Source organism: Cydia pomonella, chromosome 6 (genome assembly GCF_033807575.1).
Source record: "Cydia pomonella isolate Wapato2018A chromosome 6, ilCydPomo1, whole genome shotgun sequence".
In the NCBI taxonomy this organism is placed as follows: Eukaryota; Metazoa; Arthropoda; class Insecta; order Lepidoptera; family Tortricidae; genus Cydia; species Cydia pomonella.
The window spans coordinates 25,720,930-25,736,531 of record NC_084708.1 but is presented as its reverse complement, the minus strand read 5'-3'; the positions used below and the strand labels follow the sequence as shown (position 1 = coordinate 25,736,531).

The 15,602-nt window shown below is 36.2% G+C and overlaps 2 protein-coding genes across 2 annotated transcripts in view; one reads left to right on the top strand and one right to left on the bottom strand.

The window, feature by feature from the left end:
• Positions 1 to 15,602, bottom strand: part of LOC133519363 (solute carrier family 12 member 4) — a 296,551-nt gene that overhangs the window by 218,477 nt on the left and 62,472 nt on the right. The gene's annotated exons all lie outside the window — the stretch shown is intronic.
• On the top strand, positions 3,014 to 15,245 carry LOC133518574 (transmembrane protease serine 9-like). Its single transcript, XM_061852235.1, has 9 exons — positions 3,014 to 3,132; positions 3,614 to 3,782; positions 4,426 to 4,681; positions 5,369 to 5,665; positions 11,334 to 11,412; positions 12,229 to 12,397; positions 13,169 to 13,340; positions 13,739 to 13,906; positions 14,992 to 15,245. Exons 1-9 carry the CDS (start codon positions 3,084 to 3,086, stop codon positions 15,202 to 15,204), a joined length of 1,572 nt encoding a protein of 523 aa, XP_061708219.1. The 5' UTR covers positions 3,014 to 3,083; the 3' UTR covers positions 15,205 to 15,245.

Sequence of the window (15,602 nt, the reverse complement as noted above, 5' to 3'; positions counted from 1 at the left end):
CAAACAACAATGAGGCAAGACATTCCTTAACATCTCTTATGTTATGAGTGGTTCTAGTCCTTCAAACGAAGTGAAAGGGTTAATTTCGAATTTTGAATTACACGCAATGCGAATGCTTCTGATTTTAGCTTAGTGAAGATATGGATGCGCAAAACATACGATTATAATAGCCTAGTTTGGTTGTTTAGAAGATATTGCTCTTCAGCGATAAGACCGCTTGTTGTGCGCCATAGTTTGAGTTATGTGCTTAATCTGTATGTTATTTTCGTTTTTATATTGGTGAGCAACAAAGAATATTTGTACTGTATTATTTTATTAATCTTGATAAAATAAATTTTGTTTCATTCTAAGAGAATATTTATGGATCATATAAGTATAACGAACGAATGTTAAATCTGGTTCCTACCTAGTACGTTAAACATGATACATTCGTTTTCTAAAAAGACACACAGTATAAATTGTTTCCATACACCACGCACACTTGCGCGCACAACGAGTCAAATCAGGGCTGAGCTGATAATTTGTGATAAAGCGGATATTCTGCAAGCAATGCGTGTTATACAAAAGCATCATGATTCATAAGAGATTATGGTCCTTTTCACAAAATATTATAAACACCAATATAACTAGATCCCGAAGTTACAGAAAATATACCAAATCGGAGGTCAGACCTAAACTGGTTTGTAAGCAACAACAGTCGGCAAGGCATTATATCAACTATCCGCATGATAAATAAACTTCAAATTTGATACTATTAACTATAACAACTATTCCGCCAAACAGAACAATGAATGTGATATTTTGATTCTTATTATTTTAATATTAAAATGTTAATTATTTTGTTAATGAATTGTTGATCAACAGCATGATTTGAATCTGTGATAAAGTCGCTGTTTGAAAGGATGCATCCTGGGTCACAACACAAATTGACCAGCAAATTTTAATTCAAAATGTCGTAAATGTTTATTAGTGCATGATTTAATTTAATTTATATCAAAGATTGGTCAGGCAACTAAATCTAAACACGTAGGTAAAGTGCCTTGTCCCCTACATAATCAAATATAAATATCAAAATTAACATAACGTATAGGTACCTAAATATATATTATAGTTAAACCTCTTGTTCAACTTAAACTTAGGTTTGAGCAGTTTGACCTGTTAGGTATGAGCAGGTATGGTAATGGCACCATTCATAGGACATTTAAGAGAACAATTGGATAATTGCTGACACTTCACCGACAATTGAAAAAATTTCTACCGCTTTGGGCGTTAAAATTTGAGTTGAATGTCCTTTCACCCTCCATTATTTTCGACATGTTTAATGAAATATGTAGTTAGGTACTTGGTTTCAATATAATGAAATGTGAGACTTAAGAGTTCTAAGGCTCTTGTTGAAGGTAAAATGTCACTAAGTCAGTGTTTAAGAACTGATGATAAATACTTGTTTTATAGGATTTATAGTAAACACGAATTACGAATGTTTACTGAGACCTACCTGATTCATAAATGATTACTGATTACCTTTTATTATTCAGTAGAGATAACTATATTTTCTGATGTGACAATCTTTGCCACTCTCTCATTCTTTTAACATAGAAATGTTGAATCTGTTAAGTAACGTCACATATAATCATGAGCGTAAAAGTAAAATCTTGAGCGTTGCGAGTGTTTCAAGGCACGTGAGTTGAAAACTAACTTTGCTGCTCTGGTAAAACACAAACATTTTTATCACATCAATTAGTGACAAATACTGGTTCTAAAACATAAAAATTTAAATATTTATATCATTCAAAACCATAACTTGAAATTCCATTCCACTGCTTATAGCTGCTATAGGGCTAATAAACACACTGTTTTCAAAGATTAAAGAGAGCTTTTTAATTCAGACTACCCTTTGTCGCAAAATATTAATAATCGTGAAAGTATGTATTTATATATCTGCTTTTTATAAACTATATTATGATACCTACTGACACTTGCAATCTCTTGTATATCAAAGAGCAAGAATGTTCAGTTAAAATGTATGTAGGTACTCACTCAATTGCCTATGTGCTCAGGTGAACCACTAACATTCGCCTGCTGAATACCTTTTTGGTAGAAATAATATAAATATGGGCTTCATGGTTGAAATAAAACATTAAATTGAATTAAATAAACCAAATATTGTAGCTCGTTAGTTGTAGTTAGAGATAAACATATGTTACTTTTGATGATGATAACAGTGCATGTGAATAAAAATTCCCAGCATGCTCCACCATGTCGTCAAGCTCACCATACTTATTAACCTATCGAATGAGCTAATGCTTTTACGGATACTGGAAAGCGATATGTAAATGTACTACATACCTATGAGGCCTGGATGTTAGTGAGATGACGATATGAGTTGTGCTGGTGTCCGACTTTATTACCTACATATAACATGAGTATCACATGATTATCCACCTGGTTTCATGAGCTTAATAGTCGCCTCCAAACCTCCCCTTATAGCGACCCCATTCCTCACACAAAGTTTACCTTAAGTTCATATTAGCCTCACTGGATCACTGTTCACTCTGAGTACTGATAACGTTGGTCACAATATACCAGAGACACATCATTATTCTAATAACACCATAAGAACGTTCTTGACTTGATCTAAAAGCAAATATCACTGCCGCGTCGATTTGTTCGCACACAACCTCCTTTTTCCTACTGTCGTTCTCATCTACCCTCTCAACTTCCCTCAAAAAATCCCAATAACCTAGAAGCGGTTACTTAAACGTGACTACTAACGCCATCTACTCCATGACGTTGGCAAATATTAGCTGGTTCGCAATACGTTCGCGACAATTGTAACAGATATACAAATTTTATAAGCAGTACTATATCAAACTGGATTCCTTGATAACTCTTCCTTCTGCAGTGACGATGTTGATAAGTGCTATGGCTCTGATGGCTTTAGATGTAGTTACGCTTTATAGATTAAATTACAATTACATCAATGTCTTTGATAATGATAATGTTATCAAGTATTTATCGGTCCGTAATTAGAAGACAAGTATTCATACCAAGGGCTCTGTCATTCGACAACGATATTGTTCAAGATGCGTGTCGCTCTTGTTTTGGTGGCCTTTGGCCTCGCCATGGTTGCAGGTATGTAGGTCAAATGTAGTTCATTGTGAAGTCATTGTTAGAAGTCAGTTAACACTTACATAATTATATGGTTGGCTAAACTATTTGTTAATGAAATGGTGAAGATGAGTGTTGATCTTGCATTGGTGGCCTTTGGCCTCGCCGTGGTTGGGGGTATGTAGGTCAAATATTGTTCAATATGTTAAATTATTGACGTTATCGTGAAGTTCTAATACATCATTCTGACAGAAGTACGAATCCTTAACCGCTCTTGCATTTGCAATAAGTTATGCTAGATTTCTTTGACTAGAAATTTTATAATTTACTTTGAATTTTTATGATAACGTTTTCCTTGTAAAAATATCCAAGAAAACACTAAAAATGAACGCAAATTGCAAGCAATAAAAAAATTGCAAAACATTACAACAAAATGAAATTTTTAAAACAAGCGTTTTAGAAATATAGCCATAAAACTATTCTAAAGACATTATAATGTTTTCAGCGGCACCAAAGAACATCCAGAGGATCGTCGGCGGGGAGGTGACGAGCATCGAAAAGTACCCCTTCATGGCCGCCATGATGTATTCCTGGAACCTGCTGACGTATCACCAGTCTTGCGGAGGCTCCGTGCTCAACTCCAGAGCTATATTGTCGGCTGCACATTGCTTTGTGTAAGTTATAGTTAAAAATTATCCAACGGAAGGTGGGAAGGTAACCTTTTCATGTCGGAGGTTCTGCTGCACTGGAGGTTGTCGACTGTACTTTGCTTTGTATAACTAAAAGTAAAAAATATCTTAGGGATAGCTGAGGACATGATAGTCTTCAAAATTTACTTCTTAGCTTCTTAGAACAGATACCATTTTGTATTTTGGTATTTTTGATAGTAATAAATACATATAAATACTTACACAGAATCATTAAAATTCGTGTTGTCACTGTCATATAAACCATATTATCACCACTATAATGACTGTTGATTGTTGATAATCAGTGGAATTACTGATAAGTTGGGTTAATCCGAATTCGTAAAAAGACAAGAAAGACACAACTACTTATACGACGCTCGAATGCCTCATTTTGGCAATGCTATTGAAATACTGAACCTCTTTCTTTTATGCGCAGATTGAGCAGTGTAGTTTAATACTTAACCCATTATAATATATCCAGCAAGGTAAATATAATGAAATAAATTTGAATTCAATCAGCGCTTGAAAAATTGACCAGCCAGTCCTTTCCCACAAATTTTAAATATTATTGTTCCAGACGATTGTCTATTTATTTGATTTTATTTAGATAAATATTTCCGCATTTCAGAGGTGACACCCCTGCAAGATGGCGCGTCCGCGTCGGCTCCACAATGGCCAACAGCGGAGGTGTCGTCCACCACCTTCGTGAGATCTTCAACCATCCCGACTACGTCCGAGCGACCGCTGGTGCTGACATAGCTATACTTCACACAGCGACTACTATAGTATTTAGTGATGTGGTGCAGCCTATGGTTGTGCCTGGACACAGCTATGATCTGCCTCATAATGATTTAGTCGTCGCTATTGGATGGGGAACCCTTTCTGTAAGTTGAGTAACGTTTTTTCGTTCATTTGCTTAAAAATAAGAAATTGAAATCATGTACAACTCCGTACTTAGGTGATCTAAATTCTCTGTATAGGTTTGTATAGTATTAAGAGATTGGTCGAAAATGAACCTTTTGTCATAATGAAGCACGATATCCTCAAACTAAGATTTCAGATAGAGTCCGTCACATTGTCACTACGCGGATCTGATCAGCATGATAAGCTCGTGAGTGCGCAAATATCCGGATAGACCCTCAAGCTTTTAAGATGAAAAAAAGTCCTGTATTCCATATCTTTTATTCTTTATTTCATACACAGTGTGTATGTGTGCTTAATGGAGTAAAGGCCTCAGGACTAACAGAAGAAGTAAAACTAATAGACAACAATACAAAATCGGGCGTAGACAAAACTCTGGCGACTTTAAAATTAATTGACTAATGATCGATGTCGCTCTTAGAGAGGTGCCTTCAGCGCTCTTCCTCTGTTAAGTAATTAAGGAATAAAAAAAACGACGCTCAGGCCAATTCAAACGTATAAGGACATCTACTCGCAAATATGTGATTCAGTTTTCATGCATTTTTCTCGTACTTGTTGGTATATGTATTGGTGCGAGCAAGATGGACCGATGTCATTTTGATGTCAGTGTACGTTTGAATTGGCCTGACTGCTTAAAAAATATTTTTCAGCCCGGCGGCGTGCAAGCAGAACAGCTCCGCGAAGTCGACGTCTGGTACGTGAGCAACGCCATCTGTCGCTACCGCTACGCTTATATCGGCGTATACATCACCAACGACATGCTCTGCTCTGGCTGGCTCGACGTTGGCGGCAGAGACCAGTGCCAAGGCGATTCTGGAGGCCCTCTGATCCATGGAGGCAATGTGGTGGTTGGAGTGTGTTCGTGGGGAAACAGTTGTGCTCTAGCTTTTTACCCTGGGGTCAACGCTCGGGTTTCTTCGTTTACTGAATGGATTCAGAGAACTGCTTAAATTTATGATCACAAATAAATAGTATTTTTGTATGTTTGGTCTTTTCTTGCTATTAATCTAGATATTGGCAGGGGCCAGTGCCCGGGTGATTCTGATGGCCAAGGACAATTTATATTTAATTTAATAGATTCATAAGACCGCTTAAATTGTTTTGAAAGAAATAGTTTTTCGTTTTATTATATCTTTAAAATATTAGCCAAAAACTGTAACGCTAAACCAGACTTGAAATACAACACCGTATGTATGTCTTTTTTATCAATCAATTGTGCTTGCATATCCAGTAGGTATCCAGTAAATTTCCATTTTTCCAAATAGAAAACACGTAGGTCCTATGGTTGAGTAGTACAATAAATCATTAAAAAATGTACATAGGTATAGTAGTGCTTGCAGAAAGCACAAAAAAGGTCACATATGGCGTTGTATGAACAAAAGATTTCCTTTGGCTTTGGCATAACTAATCTTTGTGTTCCTAAGATGTACTGAAGAACAGCTTGTGTTGTATTTCAATCGAGTTAAGGGCATAACTATTCAGTATATTTCATTGCTTACCGTACGTTACGTAGCCAATTACACAGCATACCGCACTGCCCTCTCTAGATCACTAGCCTCCACTAGGACAGAGAAATAAGTAGGTAAGCTTAGAATGCTCACGCCATACATACACTATAAAATTTAAAGCGAGCTTTGCGAAAACGTATTTGTAACACAACAACAACACAAGCCTTATTGAGCTTACTGTGGGTAGTCAATGTATGTAATAATGTCCTATAATATTTATTTTCAACACACTTGCTCAAAACGGCGTTTTTATTCCACCGATTTTTGGCTCATAATCCCAGATATTAAACACGCGTGCTTTTTCAGTATATTAGCACGAGTGCTTTTTCATTATATTATCCGACTGAGTTAAGAAGGTAACTGATTGCTAATAATATGTATGGAAACGGAGCCTTCTTAAATTGGTCGAGTAGATTTTACAACGTGGACTGGCGGGAGCCGGCGCCCCGCCGACCTGCCGGGGTCCGCCGGCGCCAGCGGCGAGGCGAGAGGCGGCAGGCAGTATGACAGATGCAATTAAGACTTTTACTAACCGATTTAACAAATAAAATTTGATTAATATGAAAGTTTATTTTTTCCTCGCATGTGTGTTGAAAAACGTCGTATGAAACGCGTGCGCTATGGTCATTACACACATCGGCTTTCTTATTGCGTGCTCGCTTGCAGCTTGCGCGCACAATATCGCCTTGTGTGTACTGACCAACTTAGCACGTACTTGTATCACAATTTACTATTATTTATTTAATAAGACGATCGGTCTAGCCTAGTGAATAGTGATTTTGCCTATGAAGCCGACGGTCCGTAAGGGCATTCATTTGTGTGATGAGTGATGACTGTTGAGCACAGATATTTGTTCCTGAGTCATGGTTGTTTTCTATGTATTTAAGTATTTAATATAAGTTGTAAATAAAATATGTTAATAACAGCATTTTTATACTATATATATTGTTGTCTGAGTACCCACAAAACAAGCCTTCTTGAGCTTACCGTGGGGCTTAGTCAATTTGTAAAAAAATGTCCTATACTTAATATTTATTGATTTATTAACAACACTTAAGCTTAATAAGCGAGTAACTTATTAATATACCATATTTTTACCATTTTATCACACCTCCCATAAAACTTATTATTTATTAAATTAGGAATCTGATATATGGAGTAAGCACTCTACGCTTAACTTATAGTTCTATCACTATAAAGAGCATTCGTTTAAAAATCTGTTATTGATACGGTATTAGAAAGAAAGATAAATACTTTATTGCCACAAAAAACGAGTACAAAAAACAACCTAACTTAATTTAAATTAACTATTCTAATAATACTTGGTATACCTTGTAATATAATATATTTATTTCTAATAATGTGGCAAACGGTTTTGGCGTCAGCTTGATGCTGAAAGTGCCCGCCCACATGGGTGACAATTCAGCGCTGTTTTTCAGCCAGAACCAGACTCCCGTCGCACCTCCAGAATTAATTATATATAAACCGCGTTTAAACATTGCTCGCACAAAGGTCTACTACTCGTACTAGATTACAATAGTGAGGTGGAAATCACTTACAAATATACTCATCTAAAAAAAGTTCTACCATAAAAACATGGACGTGATATATTATTGACCGGAACTGCATGCAATGGTAACAAAATGTCATAATTTAAAGTCAAAGTACGTTCAATTTCGGTGTTCATTTCGGATGGTAATCCATTACATTTTAATTATTTTGCAGATTGCTACAACGCAAATTGCAGAATTATTGGGATAATGCGATGCTAATTTTACTCTAGCATTAGTTTAACGAATACAATATTGTTCGCGGTCATCTGTAATTACTTTTATATAATCTTGTCTTTTTCTTCTAGCGTTGTCCCGGCATATTGCCACGGCTCAAGGAAGCCTGGGGTCCGCTTTGACAACTAATCCCAAGATTTGGCGTAGGCACTAGTTTTTACGAAAGCGACTGCCATCTGACCTTCCAACCCAGAGGGTACTAGGCCTTGTTGGGATTAGTCCGGTTTCCTCACGATGTTTTCCTTCACCGAAAAGCTACTGGTAAATATCAAATAACATTTCGCACATAAGTTCCGAAAAACTCATTGTGTACGAGCCGGGGTTTGAACCCGCGACCTCCGGATTGCAAGTCGCACGCTCTTACCGCTAGGCTCCCAGCGATTGCGCAACTTTTATATAGGTACTTTTGTAAAACTATTTAATAAACTGCCTAGTAATATTAAAGAATTACCTTAAGGATGTTTTTAAAGAAACTACAACAATGGCTAGTGCAGAATTCATTCTATTCGATCCTAGAAAATTTTGACATTTAATATGTAGATTATCAATTTGTATTTTTATTAATGTAAATATTTGTTTTATAATTGAATTCTTAGTGTTTAAATTGCATGATGTAAATTTTAATCTATTGTGTATAATTATTATTTGCGTGCCAGTATTGTTGGCGAGATATGCGCGCACCTCTATTTATTGTAACTTATTTAACATCTGTATAACCATGTTTCTTGCAAATAAATAAAAAATATAACTGTTTTCTATAATATGTCACGCTAGGATCTTTCGAAAAATCGGTTAATTTATAGACACGAAAATGATATTTAGTCTTCCCTGTAGTATCTCCGCTCATAAAAAGATAACATTTGATATGTGGTCGCTATGAGCTCACCAGGTTAAGGTTTAATTTTACAGTTATTCCTTAACTCATACAGAAACACAACACTAGTACCTTATTAAAATTAAAATTATATAATCATTTGAAAATAAAATACTAAAATACTTATATTTTATCAATAAATATTTGATTGATTGATTGATTGATTGTTTCAGGCATTTACAGCCCATATGTGTGTTAGTAATAAGTAAAATAAAGTAAAAAGTAAAAATTAATGTTAATACTTACAGCTTTATAAAACCTAACATGCAAAAACGAGGTAGGTACAAGAGGGTTATTGAATTTTTTAGAAATTTAACTTACGTTCACAACTTCCTTTTAAATAGTATAAACGTATGTACTCACTGAGTAGCTAAAATTTATTTTTTGTACCATTTAAGTTAACCCGAAAAACCTTAAAAGAGTCAGTTGACATCTAAGCATTAATTTTGTGAAGCAGAAAATCAAATTAAAGGATCAAAACTTTTCATTTAATATTTTTCATTCATATACATGATTTTTCAATACATCAAATGTTTTAAGTGTAATTACCAAAACAAAAAAAGAAAATAGGCAATATTCATTAAATAAGCAAATAAGTCCAAGTAAAATAAAAATGTCACAAAAATAACGGAATAGACAAATTTTTATGAATCACTTTTTTTAATTTCCCTCAATCAAACAAAACATTTCTGGAACAAGGCAACGTAACATCATGAAAATGAAAACGTTCATTCCGTGTTTCAACTGTTTCAAGTTTATTTTTCTGCAAATATATGGCGCTCATGTGTGCTAAAGTGAATATGAATTGTTATTTCATTCGGAACGATTTATCAAACTTTTAGCCAAATTGAAATATGTGTACGGGTGACAGGAAAGGTTTTGTAATTTTGACCAAATTAAAGCCACATATAGAGAATAGATTAATGCCCAGGGGTGGCAGAATACCGGGCACAATACCTCGGTTCCCCGGGGTCTCTCCCAGAAGTCGTCGGCAACATCAAGGGTCTGCTAGGCTTCCTGGTAGAGTTGGGTTGGCAGGAGTAGTGCCGTCAACCCACCATCACGCAAAATAGGCGCGAATTGCGACGTCGAGTTGCGGAAACCCAGCCCGCGAATACGAATAACGAATAGAGAATAGATTATTTGCTACACATTTTATTATAAAGATTCCAATAAGCGTATAGTGGACACTGATATCCACTTGATAGAGAATAAGTACATCACCTTTTCATATTTTCTTTTCATCACTCTGTAGCCGGCTAACTAAAGCGGTAATAACTAAATGAAACCAGTACTCCTAGTGTAAATAAATTCGATTTCGAAACGTGACGTACGCGTTTGCGTTTAGTCTCATTTTGTATTGGATTTAGAGAGAGCGCGCCAAGCGGGACGTTTTGGAAGCTCAAAATCCTATATAAAATGAGACTTAACGCAAACGCGTTCGTCACGTTATGATGTCGATCAAATTTACACTAGGGGTACAGGTTCTTATTGTAAAAATATACAATAAAATGAACTAATATCTGTCAGTACGCGAGTCTACTCTAAAATAATAAAATATCGTCACTGGCCTTAACGTTCTTGAATCTTCATCGAGCCAAACGATGAATCCTGGCAGCAGGTGCTACTGAGGGCTACGCGGGCCCACCAGGCACAATCAGATGAAAACTTCAGCAGCGATTGTCAAGAAATAAGTAGTCTTCAATTTTAAACGAGAAGAAAGGGCTGCAACAATCGTGCGTTCTTAAATTTCGGGTCGGAACCTAACCCAAGCCTCATTCTGTTACAAGAACCAGTGACGTACAAATAAGATTTGGATTAGGTTAAAACACAAACAGAACTTAAACATAATTATATACAATCTTTACCTGCGTTAGGGGCAGCCCATTAAGTAAGAAATCTTTTTTAAATAACAATACAGCGTTTAAGCTTTAATAACATTAGATAAATGTAATTGGAGTCGTGCGATTCGCCTTCAAATTGTCGAGAAAATTTCACCCGAAGAAAACAAAAGACGAGCGAAAAGGGCATATTTTTTATTACCGGCCAGTGCGCGCGGTGACTGCACCATGCAGGTTTGCCATGTTACAACTCCACAATTTAAAGATAAAAACATTTTTCTTTCTGAATGTTAAAGTGAATAGTATCTTTACTTTAACATACCTAGAAATCATAAATTCCCTTTAAAAGTTATGACTTGATAACTGAGAGTAAGCTAAAAAGCCTTAACTACTAATAACAGGTGAGATTTTTTATATGAGTGACGTATGACCCACTTATGTTCGAAAACACATGGAATCATCCAATACTATGTAATCATATGACTCATTTCTTATCAATACTTCTGATCCGAACATGAACTCCTTTAAGATTAATTGGTACTGGTCAATATCTATAATTACTTTATCGATTATCTAATCACAGGTATAAAAGACAATAGCTCTGATTGATGGCACTCCGTGTGTGGTTAGACAAGATGCATTTTACTTTGGTTTTAGTGGCGGTTTGCCTTAATGGCGTCACGGGTGAGTAAAAATAAGTTTTTTATTTGATCTATTACTGCGTGCATTTTTTTTGTAACAGTCATGTCACTATAAACGAGAATCATTAATTTTTCAAATAAAAGACAACCAGATCACAAACCAAATTAAATCACAGTCAGGGTCTTTCTAATTAAAACATGATTTAGGTTTGTCACTCTCACAAGCCAGTGAAAATAAACAAAAAGCAGTATTTTTGGACCATATTTATTATAACTAATCCATTTATAAGTAACATACGCAGATGTCAATCACAATAATAAAATAAACTATGATTAACTCTGACTAACGTGGGATTCGAAGCTACATCTTTGAACAATGTTTTTATTAAAAACTACTAGACAGTGGCATATATTATTAACATTACACGAATCCATTATTATGAAATCGTGGTTATTTTATACGGCGTCGTAGCAATTACAGTCAAAAAAATAATCAAAATACTAATAACAGCACAGTCCCTCTCAAATATGAGGAGGAGTCTTGTTCCCCAAAGACTTAACATAAACTATTTAAATTTTCGGAAAAAGTTCTATAAAGTGTTAATTTTAATATTTAAGTATATATTGTTAAGGTGATAAGACTTTTACTGTGTACTACTTCTAATTTATAATTAAGTTAATAATTAAAAATAATAAATATTGTCTTTTTCTGCCTGAAACACAGGAAATTCTTGTTTAGGCATTTGTAAATCACTTTTCTCTAATAACAATCCCTTTAGAGCAACCACTGTACAATACTTTTTCAATAAATTATATTGTATTGTCGTTTGTTTGTTGTATTTGTAATATACATTTCTAGCGGTTCCCAGAAACCCTCAGAGGATCGTCGGTGGCTCCGTGACGACCATCGACCAGTACCCATTCGCAGCTCCATTGTTGTACTCTTGGAACCTGATCACCTACAGTCAGTCGTGCAGTGGGACTATCCTCAATACTAGATCCATTCTGTCGGCCGCCCATTGCTTTGTGTAAGTAAGACTTTGCGCGTTTTTCTTTTATACTACATTTTGTCTACTGAGATACGAATTTTCATTAATTTAGGTTTTATAGTAAATAAGTACTATTTTAGATGAGTCGTAGAAGAAGTATTGTATACAATAGTGATGTAATCAATCTTTTCTATCTCGTACCTTACTTAGGCACGTCAGCAAGCTTCGTTGCCTAAACACGGTACTCGATTAAAAAGCCCCCTATTATATATAATCACGATTGTACAAAATACTATATCTTTCTCTGCCGCTTCAGGTTGACTTAATGTACCGAAAGCATCTCCCTACAAATTAAAGAATTCTAACCAACATTAGATTAACTTGTTACAACAATTCAGCTACACATTGACCCAAACCCACTACCATGCTCGCTACAACAACAGTGCAAGACCTCCCCCAACCCCCAACCGATTCTCTCAGCGCGCGCTCATCGCGCGACGCGGCGTGCTGCAGTACGCAAAGCGCGCCCATCGTGAACGCTATTTGCTCTGTTAGTGCTTGAAAAAGGAGACCTAGACTCTTCGAAACATGTTGCGCGAGTGTTTAATAATACGTGAGTATAATTAGCTTAACGTTAGTAAGTATGACTCACGACAGTTTACATTCTATTAGGAAGCTGTAATCGGCATTTAGCCAGACTTGATACGTCTTAAGTGTAAGTCAAAAGTAAAAGACGACATGATGAAGAAACTACGTAAAACTATGTAAAATCAATTGTAACTCAACTTAAGTAAAAATAAACTCTTTCAGGGGTGACGCAGCAAACAGATGGCGAATCCGCGTAGGTTCCACCTGGGCCAACAGCGGTGGCGTGGTCCACAACGTCAGATCTATCCTCATCCACCCCAGCCATAATACCAGAACTCTTGACAACGACGTCGCTCTGCTGCGCTCCGCGACTACTATCTCTCAGAGTTATCAGGTAGCTACAGAAATTGTCAAGTCGACACGATTACTCCTGCTGTTTTGAGACTAGATAAACTCCCTTTCGACGGTTACTAAGAAGTTTTTAATTTGTAGTTTGATTTTGACGTCATTCAAATCATTTTGATAACACTGGAAGTGCCTTTGTACTTATTCTATAAAAAAAGTTTTTGTGAAATTTCCAAAAGGTGAATCGACTAAAAAATAAAACTCGACTAATAAATTATTGAACCTGCTCAAAAATTTTACGAGAATCAGTTGATATGCGACCTGTAGAGGAGAACAATTTGACATAAGAAAGCATTTTTGTCCAAGTAGAACCCCTCAAACCCTCAGTGGATAGTTTTAAATGTTCTTATTTAACTGTATAACTTGCATGTATATTTGTCCATGCAGGCGCGGCCAGGCAGCATCGCCGGCGCCAACTACTACTTAGCTGACAACCAAGCTGTTTGGGCCATAGGATGGGGAGCGACATGTTCCAGCTGCTCTGGTTCTGACCAGCTGAGACATGTTCAGATCTGGGTTGTGAACCAGACTACTTGCAAGAGCCACTACCTTGAGGTAAGTCCAGCAACGATGACCACGAGTCATACTACTTCGTGGTCTATTGGATGTAGCGTTAAATTGTACAGGATTCGATCTAGATTCTTAAACAGAGAATTTGCAGTGACCACATCCTTGAAGTAGATTTAAGTTCTTATTTGATTGCATGTTTAAGGCACGACTTGTTTTCATAATTTTAGCATCTGATGACATCATCGACTTATGAGGAATCTAGATTGTTTTTTTTACTGAATAATGAAGCTCCTTTTTAGGGTTCCGTAGCCAAATGGCAAAAAACGGAACCCTTATAGATTCATCATGTCCGTCTGTCTGTCCGATTATGTCACAGCCACTTTTTTCCGAAACTATAAGAGCTATACTGTTCAAACTTGGTAAGTAGATGTATTCTATGAACCGCATTAAGATTTTTACACAAAAATAGAAAAAGCAATAAATTATACTTAGAACTGAAACTCAAAAAATCTTTTTTCATCAAACCCATACGTGTGGGGTATCTATGGATAGGTCTTCAAAAATGATATTGAGGCTTCTAATATAATTTTTTTCTAAACTGAATAGTTTGCGCGAGAGACACTTCCAAAGTGTTAAAATGTGCCCCCCCCCCCGTAATTTCTAAAATGACAGAATGTAAAATCTAAAAAAAATATATGACATACATTGCCATGCAGACTTCCACCGAAAATTAGTTTGAACGAGATCTAGTAAGTAGTACGGAACCCTTCATGGGCGAGTCCGACTCGCACTTGGCCGCTTTTTTTAGGATATGAATAGGATGGGCATAATTTTGCACTTGTACCTAAATAATGTTAACTACTAAGAACAAACTCCCGTATTGATAAAACTAAATAAACCTATGTTACTCGTAAAGTTTGTTCTGTTCTATGAAGTTCAATCACATATCAAAGTGACGGATAAGAACAAACGATTATCAAGGGCTTGTTAGATTTAACAGGCATTTATGAGTAATGCCATAAGTGAATTGCTTCTTGTAATTTTCTAAATTGCTCTACTTTGCCCAAGCATAACGGAAAGTACCTTTGTTTATAATCTGCAGATCCAATATTTACATTTCGAATTTCCAGGTGGGCGGTAACGTTACTGACAACATGATCTGTTCTGGCTGGCTGGACGTGGGCGGGCGCGACCAGTGCCAGGGCGACTCGGGCGGCCCTCTGGTCCACAACAACGTGGTGGTCGGAATATGCTCATGGGGCCAGGGGTGCGCCCAACCCCGGTATCCGGGCGTGAATACTAGAGTGTCACGTTTTACCGCATGGATACAAGCTAACGCTTAAATGAAGTATTGATTAAATAAATTAACGAGTTTTCCAAACCATTTTCTTTTTTTCTATGTCTATACTCACCTAAATTTACAGTGAATTATTGTAAATATCCATTCAAAGCCAGATATAAGTCTCCTTCACCAGATCGCATATCCATCTTGTATAACTTGGAGGTCCATCCCTCATCTACGGTGGTAAGAATATGTTAGTAATGCACGCAATTTCAGATCCATTCATCATATCATATAAACTATTTATTGCTAGCCTCTCCCATTGATCAACAGTACTCCGTACCTAACCACAATTGTTTACTATATAGAGCAATAGAAGTTCAAAATTATTTGAACACAACCTTACTAGGTATTTTGATCATATCACCTTTTATTGCTGACTGTACATCCCGTTTTTGC